Source organism: Leucoraja erinacea, chromosome 30 (assembly GCF_028641065.1).
Source record: "Leucoraja erinacea ecotype New England chromosome 30, Leri_hhj_1, whole genome shotgun sequence".
NCBI lineage: Eukaryota > Metazoa > Chordata > Chondrichthyes > Rajiformes > Rajidae > Leucoraja > Leucoraja erinaceus.
Genome location: NC_073406.1, coordinates 17,723,358 through 17,749,528, shown reverse-complemented (window position 1 = coordinate 17,749,528; position 26,171 = coordinate 17,723,358). Strand labels below are relative to the sequence as shown.

At 45.8% G+C, this 26,171-nt stretch overlaps 1 protein-coding gene across 5 annotated transcripts in view; it reads left to right on the top strand.

The window, feature by feature from the left end:
* Positions 1-26,171, top strand: part of agrn (agrin) — a 451,665-nt gene that overhangs the window by 382,444 nt on the left and 43,050 nt on the right. For all 5 annotated transcript variants that reach the window (XM_055659585.1, XM_055659586.1, XM_055659588.1 and 2 more), the window contains 8 exons: positions 5,472-5,864; positions 11,808-11,939; positions 13,038-13,165; positions 14,260-14,374; positions 14,505-14,624; positions 17,903-18,235; positions 19,704-19,896; positions 24,287-24,502. In XM_055659585.1, coding sequence (XP_055515560.1) covers positions 5,472-5,864; positions 11,808-11,939; positions 13,038-13,165; positions 14,260-14,374; positions 14,505-14,624; positions 17,903-18,235; positions 19,704-19,896; positions 24,287-24,502 — 1,630 coding nt within the window. The remainder of the gene's footprint in view (positions 1-5,471; positions 5,865-11,807; positions 11,940-13,037; positions 13,166-14,259; positions 14,375-14,504; positions 14,625-17,902; positions 18,236-19,703; positions 19,897-24,286; positions 24,503-26,171) is intronic.

Here is a 26,171-nt window from a genome sequence, read left to right as displayed (position 1 = left end):
GATACCTCCTCAAGTCCACAGTCAATGACCACCAGAATAAAAACTTTGAGGGAATTTGTCCTAACATATGGGCAGCACAGTTATGCAGTGAATAGAACGGCTGTCACAACAGTGCCAGGGTCCTGTGCTTAATCCTAACCTCGGGTGCTGTCTGTGTGTAGTTTGCACGTTCTGCCTGTGAATATCTAGTCTAACATATTTACCCTCGGAATAAGGGTTCTGATCGTCTCACTTATTAATGCCTCTCATAATTTGACAAACTTTTATCAGCCGCTCCCTCTGATCCTGATGCCCCAGAGAAAACAATCCAAGTTTGAACTTCTTCTGCTCCCTCGCCAAAGCCTTCACATCCTTCCACTGATGGGGGCAACCAATGAGGGGGTGAAGCCCTTCAACAAAGTGCTGGACTAACTCAGCAGGACCGGAAACATCACCTATCCATGTTCTCCAGAGATGCTGCCTGGCCCGCTGGGCTACTAGAACACTTTGTGTCCTTTTCTTTGTAAACTAGCATCTGCAGTTGCTTGTTTCTACAATGTCCTCAGTGGATTGTGGTTAGGGTTGTGCAGTGTAGTTGAAGAATCTGACGATTGATGGGAATAAGCTGTTCTTGAACCTGGTGGTCACAGTTCTCAGGCTCCTATGTCTTCTTCCCGATGGCAGCAGGGAGATGAGAACGTGGTAAGAACAGATCTCGTGATAGCAGCTGACTTTTTCGGACAGCGCTTCCTATAGACCCCTTTGATGGGGAGGTCAGTATCCTTGAGGAATTGGGGAATGGCCACCATTTTTTCATCAGTTTTTTTATTCTCGGGCATTCTAGTAACTGAATAGCCTCTGCACCCTCATCTGTCGTGCTAATGATGAAAGGCCGACACAAAAAGCTGGAGTAACTCGGTGAGTCAGGCAGCATCTCTGGAGCAAAGGAATAGGTGATGTTTCAGGTCGAGACCCTTCTTCAGACTGAGACTGGGGGCCAATGATTAAGACATACGGTGCAAGTGCACTTATACCAAAGCATTTTGCCAACTGTGTTGAAATTTGTCCTCTAGGGCATTTCATCGGGTCCAGAGCTATTTCCTCCAGTTGTTTTGAGCACAACATCTGCTGGGCTATTCAGTGAATGGTGTGCAGGACACTGCTGGAGAGAATGCCCAGTGAATTCCATCAACTGCCTGTTGGCCGTCCCAAGCCTGTGAATTAAGATGTTGTAATTTCCTCCTTGTCCCTTCTGAGACGTGCCGTGGTAATGAGTCACATCTGCAGCTGTTTGCCCAGGAATTAAAAATGGGAGTGCATTCCGAAGCTAAAATGTGTCCAGGGCTTGGAAATCCTTCACGACCCTGTCACTGGAAGCCCACACGATTCGCAGCCGACATCGGAAATATATGATGCACGCTCAGGAATGCATTCCCAGCACGCTCAATGTCTTGTGCAGATGTTCATTCACTGACTTCGGTGGAGCAGCGGTAGGGTTGATGCCTTAAACCCCTGTCCCACAGTACGAGTTCATTCCAAGAGCTCTCCCGAGTTTTCCCTGATTCAAACTCGGAGGTTTACAGTAATGGCCACTCGTCGGTACTCGGGGCTCTCGTGGACATTTTTCATCATGTTGAAAAATCTTCACCAGTCTTCCCGTGCTTACCTGCCGTTAGCGAGTCTTCCCGAGTACCTGCCGTTGGCGCTAAGAGATGTCCCCGAGCTCCGACGTACCCGCTACATTCATTCTCCATGCTTACCACGAGTTTGATTTTTTTTAAACTCGGGAGAGCTCTTGGAATTAATTTGTACTGTGGGACAGGGCTATTACAGTGCCAGAGACCCGGGTTCGATCCTGACTACTGGTGCTTATCCGTACAGAGTTTGTATGTTCTCCCCGTGACTTGCACGTGGGTTTTCTCCGGGAGCTCCGGTTTCTTCCAACACTCCAAAGACGTGCAGGTTTGTAGATTAATTGGCTTCGGTTAAATTTTAAATTGTCCCTAGCGTGTCGGATAGTGTTAGTGTACGGTGGTGATCGTTGGTCGGTGCGGACTCAGTGGGCCGAAGGGCCTGTTTCCACACTGTATCTCTAAATGAAAGTAAAAGACTAGCAAAGGGCAGCAGCTTCATGGACATTCACGCAGCTCCAGTAGCCACTGTGTCCCAGTCACTGCCCCTAAGCCATGTGTGGACATGGAGGAGGAGGCAACATTCTTCTGTTCTTCTGTTCTTGATGCAGCAAACCATTCCTTTTGACTTTTTATGGCAGAGATAGATAGATTCTTGATTAGTACGGGTGTTACAGAGATTATGGGAAGAAGGCAGGTGAATGGGGTTAGGAGGGAGAGATCAGCCCTGATTGAATGGCCGAATTATTCTCCTATCACTTATGGCCTTACAACCTCCTTGTTTTTATGGTCACATTTGTGTAAGCAGCAGGAGATGTAGTTATTGTTACTTTTAGTCTTGCCTGTCTTTTCCCCTGTTCTGAGAGTCTTTACATGGGCCAGTGAGTATGATATTGTTGTGTAATCCTTTATTGATTGGTGACCATCTGCACCACTGTACCTCATATAAACGGCATTAAGTGTAACAAATGTGACTGTACCAGTATGTTGCCGGGATTAGAGGGTTTTAGCTCCGAGGAGAGATCGGTCAAGCTTGGATTGTTTTCTCTGGGGCATCAAGCTGTGGAGAGACCTGATAGAAGCATATAAATGAGTAAATATAAGTTTAAAATGACTGGTTAGCACGCAACAGAAGGTTTTCACTGTACCTTGGTGCACGTGACAATAAACTAAACTGTAAAATTATGAGAGGCAGAAATAGGGTAGATGGTTTCAACTTTATTCCCAGCGTGGAAATGTCAAAGTCTATAGGACAGAGCTTTTTAGCGGAGAAGTTTAAAGGGCCTGTCCCTCTTGGGTGACCTAATCTGTGAGTTCTGGCAAGTTTGCCCTCGACTCGTACTCGCAGCCTGGTTGACACGAGGTGGTAGGAGGTCTTTGTAACTCTCCTTCATGCTCGAGAGTGGTCTCCGCGTACTCGAGGCCTCAGCTAGGTCGCGGTGTTTTTTTCAATATGTTAAAAAATGGACGCTAGTAAAAAAAGGTCGCCATGGAAAAAAATCGATACTTTTTTACTCATGGGTTTAGTCGTAATAGGTCTTAGTAGGTCGGCATGTTAGTCGTAGGTAATCGAGGGTAGTCGTAGATAGTCTTCATCATAGTCGAAGAGAGATCGAAGGAGGTCATCTTCACTCTCCACTATTCAATGTCCAATTTTCTCGAAGTTAGTCGTAGCTAGTCGAAGCTGGTCTTCAACATAGTTGAAGGAGGTCTTCAACATGACATTTTTTCAAACTCTTCTATACTCGCCAAGTAGGTCGCCCAAGTGGGATAGCCCCTTCAAGGAAATGTGCTGGGGAAGTTTTTACTCAGGGTGGTGGGTGCCTGGAAAGTGCTGCCACGGGTGACGATGGAGGCAGATCTGACAGTGGTATTTAAGGGGCATTAGGACTGGCACTTGGAAATGCAGGGGAAGGGGTTGGGATGTGGATCACATGTAGGCAGATGAGATTAGTTCCACATGGCAACATGTTTGGTGTGGTATGCCGAAGGGCCTGTTCCCGTGCTGTACTGGTGTATGATTCACTGAAATTTACACCAAGCTCGGAAAAACTGAAGGAAATAATCGTGTATCCAATGAAGAATGCAACAGGAAACATGAGGCTACTGTTGTGAAATGTCCACTTATAAAATACAGTTGCATCAAAATAAAACGATTCTATTCACAATCATTACTACATTATGATCAGCAGATATGTGTTGGTTTAATGAAAACTGATTGAATCTCTCCTGTAGAATGGTCAATGGTCTAATCTGACTCGGAACCACACAGTAACACCCAGTTCACATGTTTGGTAGAAACAAGGAACTGCAGATGCTGGTTTACAAAAAAAGACACAAACTGCTGGAGTAACTCAACAGACCAGGGAACATCTCCGGAGAATGTGAATAAATGACATTTTGGGTCGGGGCATCCGAAGAAGAGTCCCAACATGAAACGGGACCTATCCTTGTTCTCCAGAGATGCTGCCTGACCCACTGAGTTACTCCAGCACATTGGCTCTTTTTCCTCAACAATCACTTGCCTGACTTTTTGGATCGGGACTCTTCTTCAGACTGATAACACGTGAAGGGTGAACGAAAGCTGTACGAGAGGGTTAGGGGCAGGACACAGCCTGGCAGGTCATAGGCCGACACAGGCGATGGGGATTATTCGATAGGTAGATGGCTGGACAAAGGTCAGAGATGAAACGGCAGACGATTTGAGACTGAAGGATTGAAGAATGATGAATTGTGAAGCTAGAGGAAAGGAAGCAGATGGAAGGGGGGGGGGGGGGTAGGTGTGTCCAAGTGGGGCACAAGGGGGGGGGAGGGGGATTATGTGGGGGAAGAGATGGAAGAAGGGAAAGGTCTTTGTTGTTTAGGTCTGTAGGTCTGTTTTTTTTCTCTCTGGTTTTGGTCAAGGCATCAACCAGGCATTTTTTGGCTTGCTCCTTCATCCGCAGGAGGGTGTGCTCTGAGCAGCAATACCAACACTCAAACACAACCACATTTCACAAAGCACCACTTGGGCAGAGTGACAGAGGTGCCGGCAAGGGCCATCCGAACGCAACCATGCCATTTGTTGCGAACATTAGCAAGCAAAATAATAGATGCTTTGGAGATGTGCTTGCATGTCTCTCTGCTGTCCTGGGAGCTTTTACATGGGCTGCTGGCTACTTCATTGGTGTCTGATTGCAAAAATAATTCCAAACCATCTGCTCCAGCATATACTTCATATTCCCTGCATTAAATATTCAGTTTCATGGAGTTTAAAAAAAAAAAAAACAAACGTTAGAAGATTTACGCTCGCTTAAGTTAAATATTCTCACTGAATGATAAGATCCTGAAACTGAATCAATCCCAAAGATGTGCAGGTTTGTAGGATCATTGACTTCTGTGAACGGCCCCCCTGTGTGTAGGATGTGAAAGTGGGATAACCTAGAGCATGTCTACGGGTGATCTATGGTCACAGTGATCAGTTCCCATGCTTTTTCTCTAAACCAAACTTGCAAATTCTGTGCAGTCATGAATTTAAAATACTTACGGCTTTTTTAAACAAAACTGAAAGTGCTGGAGGAACTCAGCAAGTCGGGCAGCATCTGTGGACAAAAATAGACAGACGACATTTCAGGCCCTTACCCTTTGTTGCTGCTCTTTTAAGAGGGGTTACTCAGGCAGTGGATCTGATGCTTAAGTCTGTGGAAGGGTTTCGATCCGAAAAACGTCACCCATTACTTCTATCCAATGATGCTGCCTTTCCCGCTGTGTCACTCCAGCATTTTGTGTCTATCTTAAGTGTAACATGTTGTGTTTTGCTTGCTGTTCTAAGTACACCTCTGTAACTCAATGGAAACCATCTTATATTCCCCCCCCCCACAGGAGCCCCACCAAGGCTAACGGCCACACCGTCCACCAGCCATGACGGCCAGACAACTCCGTGGTCAAAAGCATCCCCAGCACCACTCACACCTTCTCCGGGAGGAGATACCAGCTCGTCCATCCGGGTTGAGAAGATGGACTCAGTAAACCTCAATGCAGAGTTTCCTCCTGCTTCCACCGCGTGGCCCAAATACACGATGAGGCCGCGGCTCCAACTGAAGACGCCCACAGTCACCGGACGACCTGCCGTCACGGGCTACCCTGCCACCACCCGGCCCGTGACCTTGCACGTTCCCTCCGAACCCCCTGATCTATCGGGCAGCGGGGACTTCAGCGGGGACACCGATCTGGAAGCGAGCGGCGATCTGGAAGCAAGTGGAGGAGAAGCTTTGGGTAACGTTATCCCAGTACCTTTAGTGAAATAGGTCCGGTGTGCACGAGGGTCCTTAATCATAATGCACTTCGGAGTGTGTCCTGGAATTATGTGATTGAATGCAATACTTTATTGGCACGCGTGACAAGTCACAGTGAAATTCTTTGCTTGTATACCCAAGGTATGCAAATAGTCGCCCATAAAGGGCGCTTACAAAGCTACAAGGTACCCCAGCGCCAGTTCCCCCTATGCACTTCCCCCCCTCCCCTCCCTCAAGGCTGTCCCCCCCCATGCTGGGTCCTCCATTATTGGTCCCCCACACTCATGGCGGTCCTCCCACGCCGGGTCCTCCTTTGTTCCTTCCCTCGGCAGCGGCATCCTCAGTTCCACAGTGCCAATATCGACCGTCGCACCAACAATGCTGATTGGCCCTCTCCGGACGCCTCCGTGGCGCCAATCCGAGCCCCAGCCGTAGGCTCCGTCAACCCAGGCCTCGGCTTCTCAGCGGCACCTCCAGAAGGCGTCGAAGCACTTTAGGGCGACACTGTGTTGCTGCGGTAGAGTTGCTGCCTTACAGCGCCGGAGACCCGGGTTCCATCCTGACTATTGATGCTATCTGTACGGAGTTTGCACGTTCTCCCAGTGACCTGAGTGGGTTTTCTCTGGGATCTTCGGTTTCCTCCCACACTCCCAAGACGTACAGGTTTGTCGGTTAATTGGCTTGGTATAAATGTAAATGGTCCCGTGTGTGTGGGATAGCGTTAACGTGTGGGGATCACTGGACGATGCGGTGTCTGTGGGCTGCAGGGCCTGTTTCCGCATTGTATCTCTAAACTAAATTAAACATAAGAGGGAGCTTAATCAATTGGAGTCCGTCCGCTTTTGGAGGAAAGGTTTGATTTGGTGTCTCCATGTAACTTATTTCCTGTTATGTGTTGCCCGGAGCAATAACGACATGGAGTAAGTATTTCTTCAGTAATTTACCCATTAACTTTCAACGATGTATATCACACTAACTTGCATATACTGTAAGTCGAGGAATCTCCTTGGGGGGGAAAAAAAACAAAGATAAGGGAAAGACCCAGGCCAACTTGGAGCAGGGAGAATTTTATGGAAATTGTTCCCGATGTTGGGGAAGTCCAGGACAAGGGGTCACAGCTTAAGGATAAGGGGGAAATCCTTTAAAACCGAGATGAGGAGAACTTTTTTCACACAGAGAGTGGTGAATCTCTGGAACTCTCTGCCACAGAGGGTAGTTAAGGCCAGTTCATTGGCTATATTCAAGAGGGAGTTAGATGTGGCCCTTGTGGCTAAGGGGATCAGAGGGTATGGAGAGAAGGCAGGTACGGGATACTGAGTTGGATGATCAGCCATGATCATATTGAATGGCGGTGCAGGCTCGAAGGGCCGAATGGCCTACTCCTGCACATAATTTCTATGTTTCTATGTTTCTCAGGACTCACCGGGATATAAACTAACTCAGGAGAAATGGTCCGTGCTTTTTGTACTGATTAGGAAGACGGAAGTTGGATTTGTGAGCTTGGCACCTTCTGTAGGCACAGCCTCGTAACTTAATGCAGCCTGTAAACTATTTCTGTGAATTTGCACAAGAAAGTATTTCAGTACATTAGAAAGTATCTTGGTACATCCAACAATGATAGATCAATAGTTATACCAGTAGTGGATAGCAAGTCAATGCCCTATGGCATATATTTCATATTTCCAATGCAACACAGAAAGATCCTATATAGCACATAGATTCTCTGCCGACTCGCATTAATTTTCCCTGTAACAAAATCCTCCACATATTCAACCACTCGCTGACGTACTAGCCTCAATTTACAGTGGCCAGTTAATGTGCCGACTGACCACCTTTGAGACGTGGAAAGAAGCCACTGCAGGCACAGGGAGAACGTGTACACTCCACACTGACAGCGCTGGAGGTCAAGATTGAAATTATGCTGGTATCGGGCGTTGCTCCTGATGTTCTTGTCCAACCACTTACTGAACTGGAGACTCCAGTTAGCAGATTCTCAATGAAAGCATCTTCACCTTAATCAGTCTGAAGAAGGGTCTCGACCCGAAACATCGCCCATTCCTTCTCTCCAGAGATGCTGCCTCGCCCGCTGCGTTACTCCAGCATCTGCAGATCTTTCACATTGCATGAAGTAAGCAGAGGCTTTGGAGAGGGTGTGGGCGAGGTTAGATGCCCGAATTAGAGGGTGTTGGCTCCAAGGAGAGGTTGGACAAGTTTCCATTCTTTTCTCTGGAGCATCGGAAGTTGAGGAGAGACCTGATAGAATTATATAAAATTATGAGAGGCTTAGACAGAGCAAAACCTTTTTACCCAGAGTGGAAGTGTCAAAGACTAGAGGGCACAGCTTTAAAGTCAGAGGGGGGACAATTTAAAGGAGATAGAGGGGGCATGATATTTTTACTCTCAGTGGGGTGAGTGTCTAGAATGCGCTGCCAGGGGTGGTGGTGGAAGTGGGTGTCAGAGGTTCTGGGGAGAAGGCAGGAGAATGGGGTTGAGAGGGAAAGATAGATCTGCCATGATTGAATGGCGGGGTAGACTTGATGGGTCGAATGGCCTAATTCTGCTCCTATCACTTATGATCTTATGAAATGCAATAGTGACTTTCAAAAGGCTTTTAGATGGGCACATGGAGGCAGACACATCCCAGAGATGTGCGTGTTTGTAGGTTAATTGTCCTCTGTAAGTTGCCCCTAGTGTGTAGCGAGTGGGTTGGCTGCTGTAGAACTAGTGCGAACGGGTGATTGATGGTCGGTGTGGACTCGCTGGGCCGAAGGGCCTGTTTCTATGCCTTGTCTTTCAATCAATTCAATCAATCAATAAAGTGCATTGCTGCAAACAGTATGAGCAATGTAACATTCATTAAGTACAATATTTATCAAGCAGGCAGATGCAATTAAATAATTCATGCTGTACATCGAGTTTATCTGTCAGTCTCTATTGCAGTTAGAACGGTGCTATGTTCTTTATTTGCAGCAAGGGGATTGAAATAAAATATAATTTAGCAATGTTGGGAAAATTAAATGAGTGAATGCAAATTGATGCGTTTGGCATATAATGACGTCATGACATTACAGAAGGTTATCGGGTGTCAGGGTAATATTTTTGGCAAGCAATCTCATTTACTGGCACTGCATAAAAAAAATCAAATCTGATTCGTTTAAAATGCTCCAAATCGGAGATTAAAATGGTGAATTTCAATCACCTCATCATTTATTTGCAATGCTCGGAAAATAGATATTTCTCCCAGCAGAAAACTCTGTGCTGGAGGAACTCTTGATTAGTACAGGTGTCAGAGGTTATGGGGCGAAGGCAGGAGAAAGGGGTTAGGAGGGAGAGATAGATCGGCCATGATTGAATGGCGGAGTAGACTTGATGGGCCGAATGGCCTGATTCTACTCCGATTCCTTACGGCCTAACTCGTCAGGACGGGGGTAGCATCTGCAGAGGGAATAGACAGACGATGCTTCGGGTCGAGACCTTTCCTAAGTCTGAGACTTGTCCATCAGTCCTGACCCAAAATATCACCCATCCACATCTCACCCCATTTGCTGTCTGAACCATTGAGACCTTCAGCCATTATGTATCTCCAGTTACTTGTCCCATCGTGCTTATTTGGTTTTAAGTTCCCTTCCCCATTATCACTCCAGCATTTGGCCAATGCTTTAAGCTACCAATTCACCCTTACAGATAGAGATACGAGGAAATCCACATTGAGCTAAACACAAGCGCTGGTGGAACTCAGCAGATTAGGCAACATTTGTGGAGGGAATTAACTGATGACGTTTAGGGTCGGGACCCTTCTTCAGACCGATTGGAGGAAGGGGGGGCGGAGGGGAGAAAGCTGGAAAAGGGAAGTGAGAACGGGACAAAGCCTGGCAGGTAATAGGTGTGGGGGGGGGGGATGATGGGTGGATGGGTGGTGTAAGTGACAAAGGCTAGAGGTGAAAAGATGATCAAAGGGTGTCGGATGAGGAGAGGAGGAGTGAAATGCAAAGCTGGAGGGAGAGATATAGGTGGGAGGGATCAGTCTTTGTCACCGATTCCACCCATTTCCCAATCAAACCCGCCTCTCCTGTATTCACCTCTCACTTGCCAGGCTTTGTCCTGCCCCCACCTCTGCTGCAGCCTTTTCCCTGTAATCAGCCTGAGGAAGGGTCCCGATCTGGAATGTCGTCTGTCCCCTTCCCTCCACAGATGCTGTCTGACCCGCTCAGGTACTCCAGTACTTTGTTTTTTTATCCACATTAAAGGTTATTGACAAAAATATATTTGTGAGCTAAATACACAGTTGCCATCTCAGCCTCAGCATAAACTTCACATTAGAGAACATGACATGAAATAAAGTATCATGAGTACCGATTCTGCCCATTGTCCCTCCTGTGCCATTCAGTTAGATGATGGTCTTTCACTACAGAGCCACTTTCCTCCATTAATCCATGACCCTTGATACCATTAAAGGCTAAAGGCATCAAATTTTTACTCTGTATGTTTGAAATAGTGCGTGGCACATTGGCGTAGCAGTAGGGTTGCTGCCTTACATCGCCAGAGACCCCGGTTTGATCCTGGCTATGGGTGCTGTGTGTAAGGTGCTGTCTATCGGCACGGAGTTTGTACATTCTCCCTGTGACCGCGTGGGTTTTCTCCTGGTGCTCTGGGTATCCTCCCACACTCCAGAGCAGGTTTGCAGGTGAGTTGGCTTTGGAAAAATTGTATATAGCGTGCTGGATAGAGCTAGCGCATGGGGTGATCGTTGGTTTCTAAAGAAAGGTAAAGCATACTCAGTATCCACAGTCTTCTTGGGTAGATAATTGCAAGGTTTCCATGTCCCTTGGGTGTAGGAATTTCTCATTGTCTCGGTCCAGAATGGCCTGAGTGAGTCCCTACTGTGATCCCAGGCCCCAAACACCTCAGCCAGGTGAAACATTATCCCCGCATCTACCATGGCAAGTCCCATAAGAATTCAATGAAGTCAGCTCTCATTCTTAATTTTACAAAGTAATCAAGTCTGAGACAAGTAAATCAGACCCGTCATGGTTTGTAACGTCACTTTATGAAGAATAGAACGAGAACATAAAACAGCACAGTGCAGGAACAAGCCCGTACTACCCACAATGTGATTCAGGCACCCTCTACACCTCTGTCACACCTCCTTTAAACTTGGGTATCATATGTGTTCAGTAGGATGTCAGATCCTTCATGTTCATAAGTTCTTAAGTTATAGGAACAGAATTTGGCCATTCGGCCCATCAAGTCAACTCTGCCATTCAATCATGACTGATCTATCTTTCCCTCTCAACCCCATTCTCCTGCCTTCTCTCCCCATAACCTCTGATGCCCACACTAATCAAGATATCAATCTCCACCTTAAAGATATACTTGACTTGGCCTCCACAACCTTCTGTGGCAATGAATTCCGTAGATTCACCGCCCTCTGACTAAAGAAATTCCTCCTCATCTCCTTTCTAAAGGTACGTCCTTTTATTTAGAGGTTCCCCATCTGCTCCACATCCACTCTATCCAGGCCTTTCACTTTTAGTTTAGTTTAGATATACAGCGCGGTAACAGGCCCTTCGGCCCACCGAGTCCGTAACTGACCAGCAACTCCCGCACACTATCCTACACACACTAGGGACACTTATACCAAGCCAATTAACCTGCAAACCTGTACGTCTTTGGAGTGTTGGGGGAAACCGAAGATCTCGGAGAAAAACCCACGTGGTCACAAGGGAGAAAGTACAAACTCCGTACAGGCAGCACCAGTAATTGGGATCGAACCCGGGATCCCCGGTGCTACAAGCGTTGTAAGGCAGCAAGTCTACCACCGTGCCGTCCTGCAGACCACTATTTGACGATGGACATGTATGTTAAGGTCTGGTGATCATGTGAACTTTGCAGATGTCCTAGATTACCTTTTGTCATTCTCCAGGTTTCAATGAATCCTCGACCATTACTCCAACTCCTGTCCCAGTAGAACGATCAACGTGTGACAATACAGAGTATGGCTGTTGTCCTGACGGAAAGACACCATCCAGCGATGGTGATGGAAGCAACTGCCCACGTAAGTGCCTTTAAAAAATGCAGGAGATGGTCAGATTTCATCAGCGTTTGCCCGTAGATAGTTTCCTCAGTAGAGTTTGTGATACAGTTTTGTGTTGAGTTTATCTTGTCGGTACCAGCACTTATCAATAAAGCCTGAACTCTGGCTTCTACACAGAAATCCCCTGCTCTGGCAACTTAAATATTGATTCATACATAGAACGTATGTGATGAATTTTTGGGTTCAATCCAAGGGGTGCAGGTTTATCATTGTCTTTTTAACTGCACTTGTTCAAAAAAAAAGTGACTGAAATATCTTTACACATGTGAGAGAATGTTGCAGTGTTACAATCATAGTGTCAGCACAATCATAGTTTGACATCCCTGATATTTTCCCCCACAATATTCGGATGTTGTCTCAGTTTTAAATTGCATCCTGAGCAAATTATTATTTTTTTTTTTATTTCTCCAAATTACTTCGGCAAACTGTATGACCCTTAACTGTCAGCTTGAAGTTGACAAAACATTCAGCACATACACTCTGGCATGGACGCAGAAACGTAAATGTTTTTCATATTTTGTAAACTTCGAACTAATTGCAGACAGATGGGTTCGGCATTTCTCTTCCTCCAAACTCTCAATCAAGAACAAAAGCAAACGATGGCATTTTTGTCTGTTAGAAAGAATTGACTCAATCAGGGGATGAGTCCATTCTGATATGAACGTGCAGTATGTGAATGCCACTGATGCAAAATGCATTTTAATTTCAATGTGAAAGTGAACAGCTCTGGGAGTTTGATTTATTTATTCGTTTCCACCTGTCTCTTCTCTAATAATTCTTTCTCTTTGTCTACTTAACCTTGCCAACCTCAATAGTTTGGAGCTCTGGAGAAAAACCTATGGTAACATCTGGTATTTATGCGCGACCCCAACCAAAACGTACATTCACACCAATTCCAAGTGTCCTGTGAACTACTAATTCTAAGACTCATCCTACTAACCCGAGACTGGCACTACCAACCATCCACCTCCAAGTCGGGCGGTGATACAACCGCATTTATCATTGTGAATCAGGGTGCCATTTAATCCCAGTTTTCCCTCTTTTCTTTGCATTTAATAGCCACTAAGGTGTTCCTGGGAGTCCTCATTTTGGAAGAGGTTGAAGGTCAAGAACTTTTTTACACACCGGAGATGGATGACCCTAAATCTGAACTGTTTGGTGAAACTGCCCGAAGTATTGAGAGTGCTGTAAGTTGGCGGGCTGACTCGAATTCACGTCCTCGAATCTGCAGCAATATCGGGCAGGGAAGCATAGAGCAGTACAGCACAGGAACAGGCTCTTCAGCACCACAGTGTCCATACCGAACGTGATGCCTAGTTAAGCTAACAGTTCATAACAGGAGCAGAATTGAGCCATTCAGACCACCAAGCCTACTCCGCCATTCAATCATGGTTGATCTAATCTGTCCCTCTCATCCTCATTCTCCTGCCTTTACCCCGTTACCCCTGACACCCGTACTAATCAAGAATATGTCCATCTCTGGCTTATTCATTGACTTGGCCCCCACAGCATCTGTGGCAATGAATTCCAAAGATTCACCACCCTCTGATTACAGAAATTCCTTAGCATTTCCTGTCATCTTCCTGCACATGATCCATGTCCCGCCATTCCCTACTATTACATGGATTATCTAAAAGCCTCTTAAACACCTCCACCACCACCCGTGGCAGCACGTTCCAGCCACTCACTACTCTCTGTGTTTAAACAAAAACCTACCCCATGCATCTCCTCTAAACTTTGCCCCTCTTACCTTGAAGCAAGCCCATCTAGTCTCTGATATTTCAACCCTAGGGAAAAGGTTCGGACTGTCCATCCTATCTTATGTATCTCATAATTGTATATACTTCTAACAGGTCTCCTCTCTCCCAGAGAAAGCAATCCGAGTTGGTCCAACGTCTCCTTCAAGCTAATATCCTCCAATCTAATACAGGAAACACAATGATGGGGTCATGGAGCTATTTAGCTTGGAAATAGGCCCCTCTGAACAAGGTCCTTGCCGACCAAGATGCCCCATCTAAGCCGGTCGCATTTCCCAGTGTTTGGCCCATATCCCTCTAAACCTTTCCCATCCATGTACCTGTCCACATGTCTTTTAAATTGGACATGACTTCCTCTCCTGTAGGCTCGAAGCCAAGGCTCACAAGGTTTATAATTGGGAACCTTGCACAGTCGTTGGTTATTTCTGACAAGCGTGATTGATCATGTTATTTTCAGCCGAGTTTGTGTTGCTTCTAGCAACTGATCGTTTAACCGTGTGTTCCACAATCTCAACCTCATCCAGCTGAATGAACTCCTGGGGAACTCAAACGTCAAGAAAGATTTCAAGAGCGTCCGTGTACGCAGCCTGGGCCCCAATAACTCTGTGCGGACCATTATTGAAGTCCATTTTGATCCACGTAAGTGCTAACCTCTCACCCAAGTCGACCGACCGCAAACGCAACAGCGAGATTGGTTTACTGGGGCTGCATTCTTCTCCACTGAGCTTTGAAATTGCACTGTGAGTTCTCTGTTCTATAATCTTTTCAGGAACAACTTACACGTCCCGTGATGTGCAAAGAGCTTTGCTTCAGCAAGTGAAGCAGTCCAGGAAGAAATCAATTGTTGTGAAGAAACCGGAACAGGACAATATCAAGATCGTCAACTTTGGTAAATTGATTTCTGTTCTCATCGAGTCAGAGATTTGTACACAAGCTCATAAGTGATAGGAGCAGAATTAGGCCATTCGGCCCATCATCTACTCCACTATTCAATCATGGCTTATCTATCTTTCACTCTTAACCCCATTCTACTGCCTTCTTCCCATAACCCCTGACACTCGTACAAATCAAGAATCTATCTATCTCTGCCTTAAATGTATCCATTGACGGCCTCCACAGCCAGAAATGGGCTCTCCAACCCACTGTCCCCACACTGAGCTTTTTATCCATCTACACTGATGTAATTTGCCCCCCTACTCTACCTAGTCTACTAGTGTCTGTCTAAATGTTTCAGATACCAACCACTCTCTGGGTAGAAAACCTACGTCTCAGATCCCCTTTAAAGCTCCTTCCTTTTTGTTCATTTAGTTTCGTTTAGAGATACAGCACGGAAACAGGCCCTTCGGCCCACTGAGTCCATGCCGACCAGCGATCCTACCCTAACTCTATCCTACACAATAGGGATGGTTTTTACAGTTAATTAACCTAAAATCCTGACTACGGGTGCTGTCTATGAAAAGTTTGTATGTTCTCCCTGTGACCACGTTCCGGTTTCCTCCCACATTCTAAAGACGTGCAGGTTTGTGGGTTAATTGGTTTCTGCCAATTGCCCCCAGTGGTCACTGATCACTGGTCAGTGCAGACTCGGTGGCCAAAGGGCCTGTTTCCACGTTGTATCTCTAAAACTATTTAATTGTCATATATACTGGTTCCGCAGCAAGAAGATCTTACTTTCTGCAGCACAACAGGTCTGCAGACACAATACACATAGATAATATATCATAAACAAAATACAATTAATTAATAACCGCAGAATTAATCTTCTTCACAGGTAATGAATACAAATGATTTGATAATGAATGGGAAATTAACTTGTCGACTGTGATAATGTTTCATGTCTGTTGATCTGTCTGTTACGTGCCATGTAAAAGGAATTGCAACCTTTCATTTCATCGTGATGTTTCAAATGAATACTCCACCGAGTGTTCCACACATCAGACCTCAGTATCACATCTCGCTGCTTGGTTAATGCTTCTAATCAGCAGCCTATCTCACTTGTGTGGGATGGAACTGCAGATCTATGCTGGTTTAAACCCAAGATAGACACAAAATGCTGGGGTAACTCAGCAGGACAGGCAGCAACTCACCTCTGGAGAGGAGGAATGGGTGATGTTTTGGGTCGAGACCCTTCTTCAGAATATCTCACTCCACACTCTGCGTGTGACAGGTTCATTGTGCTGAAGACCGAGACAAAATGCTGGAGTAACTCAGTGGGCCAGGCAGCAACTCTGGAGTAAAGGAACAGGTACCCTTCTTCAGTCTGAATCCCGTATAGCCCCGCTGAGTTACTCCAGCATCTTGTATCTATCTTTGGTCTAAACCAGCATCTGCTGCTCCATCCTGCGCACGTTCATTGTGCTATTGTGCAGAATCTCCATGTGTTATTAGAACGGGGTCACCACTCCGGCCACTCACAGCTGCCCACTGCTTCTATTTGTTGAAAGTTCTCCTGAAAGTCAAGGATTGGCAGCTGGACAGGGCAGACTGAAAGAGTCACCATGCCACCCTCTAGTGGTGGGCTGACAAACTGCTGTGGGTCTGCTGTCCAAAGTGTGCACACAACTCCCAGTTTGCAAATGCCCACAAAATAACGAAATATTAAATGCCCACCTGAATTAAATAAATGTTAAAATGTAGTTCCAACACCACTCAATCCTGCGGAAAGGATACCCGCCTTGAAGCCCTCCAGCTTTAGAATGAATGATTCTTCACACTTTATTGTCACCTGTGTCAAGTCACAGTGATATTCATTGTTTTGCACACCATAGGTATGGTCATTAGGCCATTTGGCCCATCAAGTCTACTCTGCTATTCAATCATGGCTGATCTATCTCTCCCTGTAACCCAATTCTCCTGCCCCCCCCCCACCCCATAAACCCTGACACCTGTACTAATCAAGAATCTATCTATCTTTGCTTTAAGAATATTCATTGACCTCCACAGTTTTCTGTGGCTGTGTATGCAAAGAGTCGCCACATAAAGGCCGCTGACAAAGTTACAAAGTATCCCTCGCCAGGTCCACCTTAGTTCTCAAGCCCCCCCGCCTCATAGCCCCCCCCCCTGCCCCCCATGCTGGGTCCCCCAGCGGGTATCCTGGAAGTTCCCTTGGCCAGTGCCGAGGTGTGTGTGCCGCACACATGGATTTAATGAAGCGATTGGTCTCTCACCTAAGAGTGTTCCATCTTGGCACTGGATCCCCCTTGTAGACAGGCACCCCTGGATTAGTGCAGCAGGGGTCAACACAGTTGGTGCATTTGGTGATGACAAATCACTTGAGGGCACAGTGCCCAGGAAGGCTTTTCCCACTCATGTAGGGAGAGTGATTTCACGATGTCCGTGTTACTTAAAGGAATGCCAGTAGGGATTGACTGCCTGGGTCCATCCCCCATGGAGATCGAAGCGTACATTCACTTAGTTCCCTTTGTGAATGGTAACAATTTCCTGGATCGGGGGCGCTCCAGTATATCCAGCATAAGGACCGGTCTTTGGACTAATGACTGTTTCATTATCTTTTGTAAATGGCGTTAATACATGGTGACAGGTTGCAAGAATTTAATTGTGCAGTGTATAAGTGACAATAAAGAACCATTGGACTATTGAACACACCTCTTCTCACCTGTAGCAAATGACTGGTCCTCCATCCACTCTCTGCACCACTGTGCTGCCCAATGAATGACGTGGCCTCCAACTTTTAGACTTTCGACTTTGGAATTGCAGCTCAGAAACAGGCCCATCGGCCCACTGAGTCCGCGATCACCCTGGGTACCAGCACTATCCTACACACCAGGCATAATTTACAATTTTACCCAAGCCAATTAATCTACAAACCTGTAAGTCTTTGGAGTGTGGGAGGAAAATGGAGCACCAGGAGAAAACCCACCCGATCACAGGGAGAACGTGCAAACTCTGGGCAAATGGAAGATTTAAGAATTTGGCTCCAGTCATTTGTTGCAATGCAACTGACTTGCTACATAAAGTTGTGTGGATATGATTTTTTGATTATATGATTTTGTGTGGATATGATTTTTTCAGCTGTTCACTTTACCATGAAGCACATTGAAAGACTTGTAATTTGTGAGTGAGAGTTATTGGAATGAATAATAGACTGATGGATGTGTCGAATTGCAATGATGTTCAATAACAGAGTCTGTGGGTTTTCCACCGCAGATTGGGCTCCAGTTCTGTTTACAACGACTAGCACCACGACCGTTGCCACCACCATGCCTGTAACCACGGCGACCACTCTGGCCACCCTCCCGCCGGCGCTGACCAGGCGACCCCCTCCCGCCACCACCCGACGGCCAAAAACACTCCCGCACGAGAAGTGGTCCTCGACCACCCCGAGACCAGCCACCACCAGGAGGCCCCCCTACTCCATAAAGGCCGAGGCCAAGCCTTGCGACTCCCAGCCATGTCTCCACGGCGGCACCTGTGAGGACAACGGGAAGGAGTATACGTGCAGCTGCCCAGCCGGCAAAGGAGGAGCCGTGTGTGAACGAAGTAAGGACGAGAGAGTGGCGGAGGAAGGAACTGGAACTGCAGATGCTGGTTTAAAACCAAGAGATAGACACAAAATGCTAGAGTAACTCAGCGGGAAGGGCAGCATCTCTGGAGCGAAGGAATGAATGGGTGACGTTTCGGGTCGAGACGGCATCAGGGGGGAGGGAGATAGCCAGATAAGGAAGAGTGAAGGTGTGAATGGCCTCCCGTTTTAATTAATCCATTATAACAAAAGAACTAAAAACATTTGGAATATTGCGTTCAGTTTGGTCGCCCTGAGATAGACACAAAAAGCTGGAGTAACTCAGCGGATCGGCCAGCACCTCTGGAGAAAAGGAAAAGATGACGTTTCGGGTTGACTGAACCCGACACATCACCTATTCTTTTTCTCCAGAGATGCTGTCTGACCCACTGAGTTACTCCAGCTTTTTGTGTCCACGTCAAAATGTATTTAAACTAACATCTGCAGTTCCTTCCTACACCCTATAGGAAGGATGTCATTAAGCCAGAAGGAGCACAGGTCAGATTTACAAGGATATTGTCAGAACTTATGGGCTTGAACTATAGGGAGAGGTTGGGATCTAGGACATTATTCCTTGGAGCGCAAGAGCTTGAGCGATCATCTGGTAGAGGATGGAAGTTGGGAGGTCATGTCACAGTTGGACTGGACCTTGGTGAGGCCACATTTGGAGTAGTGTGTTCAGTTTTCTGGTACATCTGGTTATAGGAAAGATGTAATTAAAGCTGGAAAAAGTGCAGAGAAGATTTAGAGGATGTTGCCAGGACTCAAGAGCCGTGAGCTTTCGGGAGAGGTTGGACAGGCTAGGATTTCCCCGTCTTTCCATATAATTACTCCAAAACACTTTTACATTATTTTTGCAAGTTAGAGTATAGAATAGCTGAATATATTTACTCAATTTGATTATTCTACATTACTGTGGAAAATAGATGTTCTCGGACAAATAAAATACGTGTCACTTTAAGTGCCATTAAGTTTTGATTAGAATGCACATCACTGCATCGCAATGGGTCAGGCAGCATCTCTGGAGAACGTGGTTAGGTGATGTTTCGGGTCGGGACAAGAATATTCGTATCTCCTGTGCATTCATATTTGGAGGTAGATCGTACATGGATAGGATAGGTTTGGAGGGATATGGGCCAAATGTGGGCAGGTGGGACAAGTGTAGCTGGGACATGTTGGTCGTTGTGGGCAAGTTGGGCTGAAGGGCCTGTTTCCACGCTGTATCACTCTTTGACTATTGTTGATTTTGCTATTTTGATGTTGCTAGTTACTTGTTAACTAGTTACGGTAATCAAACCATTGATAACCCGTTCACACTAGTTCTATTGTTATCAGAGTAATATTACTAGTTAATTAAGTTAATGTATGTTTTTGTACTTTAGTTCAGAAACGACACTCCCTGCTTGTTCTTGCACTCTGCTAAGATGTTTTTTTTATTGTGAGCAGCAATTGTGTACTATCTACCTGAGTTTGGTGGCAAATCTTACCTGGCGTTCAAGACGATGAAGGCTTATTACACAGTGCGTATCAGTCTGGAATTCCGTACGTCCGACCTGAATGGATTACTTTTGTACAATGGACAGAAAAAGGGCAAAGACTTCATTTCTCTCGCCCTCGTGAGGGGTTATGTGGAACTAAGGTAAGGCAGGCGTTCGTTGTCAGAAGAAGTCAACTACCCACCTCAGTCTGTGCATTCAGTGACGTTTGGACAATGTAAAATGAATGAAGAATGGTGGCACGGTGGTAGAGCTGCCACTACTGCACAGCACCAGAGACCTGGGTTCAAACCTGACCTCAGGTGCTGTCTGCGTGGAGTTTGTACGTTCTCCCTGTGACTGTGTGGGTCTCCTCCGGGTGCTCTAGTTTCCTCCCACCTCCAAAAGACGCGCGGGTTTACGGATCGATTGCCCTCTGTATATTAAAAAAAATGCCCCTAATGTGTAATGAATGGATGAGAGGGTGGGATTACATAGAATTAATGTGAACGGGAGATCAATGGTCGGCATGGATTCAGTGAGCAGAAGGGCCTGTTTCCATGATGTATCTTTCAATTAATCAATGACTAAAACCCCTGTCCCACTGTACAAGTTCATTCCAAGAGTTTTCCCGAGTTTGCCCTGATTCGAACTCAGAGATTTATGGTAACGACCACTCGTCGGTACTCGGGGCTCTCGTGGACATTTTTCATCATGTTGAAAAATCTTCACGAGTCTTCCCGAGTACCTGCCATTAGCGCTAAGAGACGTCCCCGAGCTCCGTTGTACCCGCTACGTTCATTCTCCGTGCTTACCACGAGTTTGATTTTTTTTAATCTCGGGAGAGCTCTTGGAATGAACTCGTACCATGGGACAGGGCCATAATTAAGTTCTCCCATTATAAAGCCTATATTGTATTTAAACATAAACCCTGACGTGTATTTTTGAGACATTGGACATTTGCAAATCTACATTTCCAATGAAAAGGTAAATTACATTTATTCTTCCACATGAGGCCGTTTCATTTTCCTGAGATAATACGATAAAACTTGAATGTCATTTTTTTTTTTCATCGCTATAGCTGTATTCTATAGATAACTATCGCCCTGAACACCAGATCTTACCTACTCCAAAATAGTTATCCAGCACTGCGGATAATAAATGTTTACACCAGACTCCCAGAGGGGGTAACATCTGGATTGTTTAAAGAAACAGCTGGATGGTGTTATGCGAGATTAATTGAGTCTCAACAGGCTGAATAAACTTTCCTTACTCTAGCCTTCCATTGAATTCATGCTTGAATGTATTTATTCCCTACAGCGTTCATCTCCTGTGTTACCGGACACACACCCACCCACCAGTCCCCAACCTTCTTATAAATTTGGCAGGGGGTTGTTCCATTAGCAAAAGTTCCCTCTGCATTCTTCACTGCCTCCACTTTACAGGGGATAAAGCAATGAGTTGGTTCAGTAACATGCAACCTAAAGCAATGATCCAGATGCATGGATTAGCACCTGGGGAATTTATATTTGAATAATTCAACACAGACGGTTGTGGAGGCCAAGTGAATGGATAATTTTAAGGCTGAGATGGATAGACTCTTGATTAGTACGGGTGTCCGGGGTTATGGGGAGAAGGCAGAAGGTGTTAGGAGGGAGAGATCGATCAGCCATGATTGAATAGCGGAGTAGACTAGATGGGCCGAATGGCCTAATTCTGCTCCTGTCACATGAACTTAAATAAATCTGACGTTTTAAAAAAAAATAAAAATGAGCAGTTCTTTGTAACAGTAACCACAACGCAGGCCAATTGTCATTAAAACCCAGGTCGTACATCAGTGTTGTTCAGGGATGGACCTCCAGCCACCTTTGGCCAAAGAGGCCCACAGACTTTAAACTCTCGTTGACTCCTAATTTCTTCCATAGTTGAGGGACAATTAGGGATGAGCGATAAAAGTTGCCGTTGCCAGTGATATTTACATCCCGTGAATGAGTAAAAGCAACATTCCAAGTCAAGAGTTATTAATTGTGATGTGTCCCGGCAACAGAACAATGAAATTCTTAGTTGCTGACTATTTATAGGCCCATTGACACAATAGTATAACAAAATCATGATAGGAACCAGAGGACATAGGTTTATGGTGAGGGGGTGGGGGGGAGTTTTAATAGGAACCTGATTAGGTACCTCCACAGGTGTGCAGTAAACCGGAGCACCCAGAGGAAACCCACATGTTTGCTTCAAAGTTTCATCTGCAAAACTCCAGCAGTCAGTTCAGTCAAAGATAGACACTAAATACTGGAGTAACTCCGCGGGTCAGGCAGCACCTCTGGAGAAAATGGAAAGGTGACGTTTTGGGTCAGGACCCATCTTTATGCGAATTACAGTGGTGGTGGGGGGGGGGGGGGGGGGGAAGCAAGAAAGTACAAGGACAAATCAGAGCCGGCAACAGATGACATCAGGCAGGGAGGTTCCCTGATAGGCTGATTGTTGGCTGGGGGCAGTGTGATCCCAAGAGGGATGCATCATAGTGAACTGTTGAACAAACGTTTAATGGATACAGTGAGGAGGGGGGAGGAGATCATTTGTATGTGACCTAAAATCACATCAGTTTGGTCAATGTTGTTCAAACCGTTGTGTCAATAGGTTCTTCATCCTGAAACACAAGTTACGTTAATAATTGAACTTGAAGCAACACTGAAGCACCAAATGATCGTCCAACCTCTCGGGCTTTCAACATTCCTGTAGACCTGGTCCACCTTAAGAATCCGACTTTGTCCTCATTCCAATTTCCTTCATAGAATTTACACGCTTAAACTATCCACAAGAATGCAGAAATATTTCATTAGTTTAATGGGCCATATCTGTACTTCCATTTATGGGTTTCACATTAGTTAGATTTGCTTGCATTGCTTAAGCATACCTTCAGGAGTAAATGATATGAATCTTCTAGAAGCTCTGCAGAAATTTCAAGGAGGTGTGACTGGAAGTTGAGCATTTGGCCATCTCCATTGATGTTCCAAGGATCAAAGTCTTGGAACGGGGGCCAGTTTACTTAGAGACTGGAGCACATGATTTACTTGGCAGCGTACATGGATAGGACGGGTTTAGAGGGATATGGGCCAAATATGGGCAGGTGGGATGTGTAGCTGGGACATGTTGGCCGGTGTGGGCAAGTTGGGCTGAAGGGCCTGTTGCACATTGTATCACACCATGAATCTAATTAGATATAAAGAACCTTGTAATGCCATCAACTGGATGGCATATTCATTCAATGTGCTATCTGCCCCCGACTGTGAAGAAGGGTAGAGTTGTTCTTGCCCATGCATTGTCATTGTAACTTGTTGATTATGAGAGTTGATTGGGAGAAATGTGTTATAGAGTCAGAGAGTCTGAAGAAGGATCTCAACCCAAAACGCCACCCATTCCTCCTGTGCAGAGATGCTGCCTGTCCCGCTGAGTTAGATGTTATGTCTATCTCTGTGTTCTGGAGTTATACTCCATGGAAACTGGCCATTCAACCCAACTTGCACTTGCAGACCAAGATGCCATCTCCACAAGTCCCATCTGCCCACTTTTGGCCCATATCCCTCTAAACCTTTCCTATCTATGTACCATGTATTTGTTTAGTTTGGTTTAGAGTTACAGCATGGAAACAGGCCATTTGCCCCACCGAATCCATTTTGACCAGCAATCATCAGGACACTAGTTTCATCCTCCAAACTAGGGACAATTTTACAGAAGCCAGTTAGCCTGTAAACCTGCACGTCTTTGGAGTGTTAGAGGAAACTCCGGAGCGCTTGGTGAAAGCCCACGCAGTCACAGGGAGAATGTACAAAATCTGTACAGATAGCATGCATAGTCAGGATTGAACCCGGGTCTCTGGCGCTGTATGGCAACAACCCTATCGCTGCGCCACCATGCCGTTATTTTATCTCGTTGTATCTAAAGGAAATCGATTTGAAGGTAACAAGACATAAACTGTGACAAATAAGTAAATTTAGTTGAGAAATACAGCTGCTCCTCGATCTACGATGGGATTGCGTTCTGATGAACCCATCGTAAATCAAAAATATCGTAAGTCGAAAACGCATTTAATACAATTTGATCACGTGACCGAACGTGAGCTGCGGCTCGCTGCCGTTGCCCACGTTTGCACCATCGTAAAGTTGAAATATTGTAAGTCGAAGCATCGTAAATGGGGGAGCATCTGTACAGCATGAAAGCAGGCCCTTCAACCCACATCCTGGCCAACCATCGATTCACACTAGTTCTATGTCATCCCACTTTCGTGTCCTCTCCCTATACGCTAGGAGCAATTTACAGAGGCAATTTAATCTACAAACCCGTGTATCTTTGGGTTGTGCGAGGCGACTGGGGCACCCGGAGGAAACCCACGCGGTGAGCAGCTCTACCCGCTGCGCCAATGTGCCAGTAGAAACCTGTGGGGGAAACAAGTGTCCGAACGGTAGTGACGCAGACTGATTCTAAATATTCAAATCACTTGCAGTTCTTGGTTTGGTGACTTTGTTTATTTTCTCCTCTCAATCACACAAGGTTCAACACCGGCTCTGGGACGGGTATCATCACCAGCAGAAGAATGATCCAGCCTGGAAACTGGCACCAAGTGGCCGTCAACCGTAACCGGCGCAGCGGCATGCTCTCCGTGGACGGTGAGCCGCACGTGAATGGAGACAGTCCTGCCGGAACTGATGGACTTAATCTGGACACCGATCTATTCCTGGGTGGAGCCCCTGAAGATGAAATGACACTGTGAGTGCGCTTCTTAAAACAATTTTTACGGTGGCTCTCCCCTATTTCCGCCGAGTCTAGACTTCAACGTATGTTGCATGCTAGTGTGTCTGTTCTGCAGCATCTTGTGCGTCTAAAAAGACATCTTTGATCACCGATGATAGACACAAAAAGCTGGAGTAACTCAGCGGGACAGGCAGCATCTCTGGAGAGAAGGCATGGGTGACGTTTCGGGTCAAGACCTTTCTTCAGACTGGTTAGGGATAAGGAAAACGAGCGATATAGACGATGATGTAGAGAGATAAAGAACAATGCATCAAAGATATACAAAAAGGTGACGATGATAATGGAAACAGGCCATTGTTAGCTGTTTGTGGGGTGAAAACGAGAAACTAGTGCGACTTGGGTGGGGAAGGGATAGAGAAGGAGGGAATGCTGAAGTGAGAGAAATCAATATTCATACCACTGGGCTGTAAGCTGCCCAAGCAATTAGCACAAGCACTATCTTCAATTTAAACCAGTATCCGCAGTTCCCTCCTACACATTTCTTTGATCACCACCCAGGTTAATGTGGATTGGAGTATTTACTCGCAAGGTTTGGAGAATGGTGCAGTGATCTGAATAGACAATAGATGCAGGAGTAGGCCATTCAGCCCTCCGAGCCAGCACCACCACTGTGATCATGGCTGATCGTCCACAATCAGTACTCCATTCCTGCCTTCTCCCCATATCCCTTGACTCCGCGATCTTTAAGTGCTCTATCTAACTCTCTCTTGAAAGCATCCAGAGAATTGGCCTCCAGTGCCTTCTGAGACAGAGAATTCCACAGATTCAAAACTCTCTGGGTGAAAAAGTTTTTCCCCGTTCTAAATGGCCCACCCCTAATTCTTAAACTATGGTCCCCTAGTTCTGGACTTCCCCAACATCGGGAACATGTTTCCTGCCTCCAGTGTGTCCAATCCCTCAGTAATCTTATGTTTCAATAATATGTTTCAGTAATCTTATCTGTTTCAATCTGCTGCATAATTGCGTTCTATTCCACAAAACATGTGTTCAAAAAGTTTCTTCAGAGTCATACGAGGTCTCAGAAGATTGTTTTAATGGAGCGTTTTTTATTATTTCTTCATTTTAATGCCAAGAAAATGCTTCTTACCGTCCATCTTAAATTTCCTTTACACTGAGATCTTGGAAAGCAATTTAGACGCCAGTTATAGATTCATAGAGATTCTTACAATCATACAGCACGGAAACTTCGGCCCAACTCATCTATGTCCACCAAGATGCCCCATCGAAGCTAGTCCCATTTTCCAGTGTTTGGCCGATATCCCTCTAAACTACTATCCATGTACCTGCCCAAGTGCCTTTTAAATGCTCGTATAGTGCCTGCCTCAAATATCTCCTTTGGCAGCTCGTTCCATCCACCCTCTGAGTGAAAACATTGTCCCTCGGGTTCCTATGAAATCTTTTACCTCTCACCTTGAGCTTTTGACCTCAGGTTCTTGACTCCTCGACTTTGGATAAGAGGTTTTGTGCATTCAAAGCAGTCAGGTATTTGGAGTTACATCAAGCTGCATAATGCCAGAGGAATTCCGAGTGTCAATGAAAGTGATTGGATTTCATGGCAATCCTGTAGTTTCACAGCCAAAGATAGGTACAAAGTGCTGGAGTCATTCAGCAGGTCAGGCTGCAT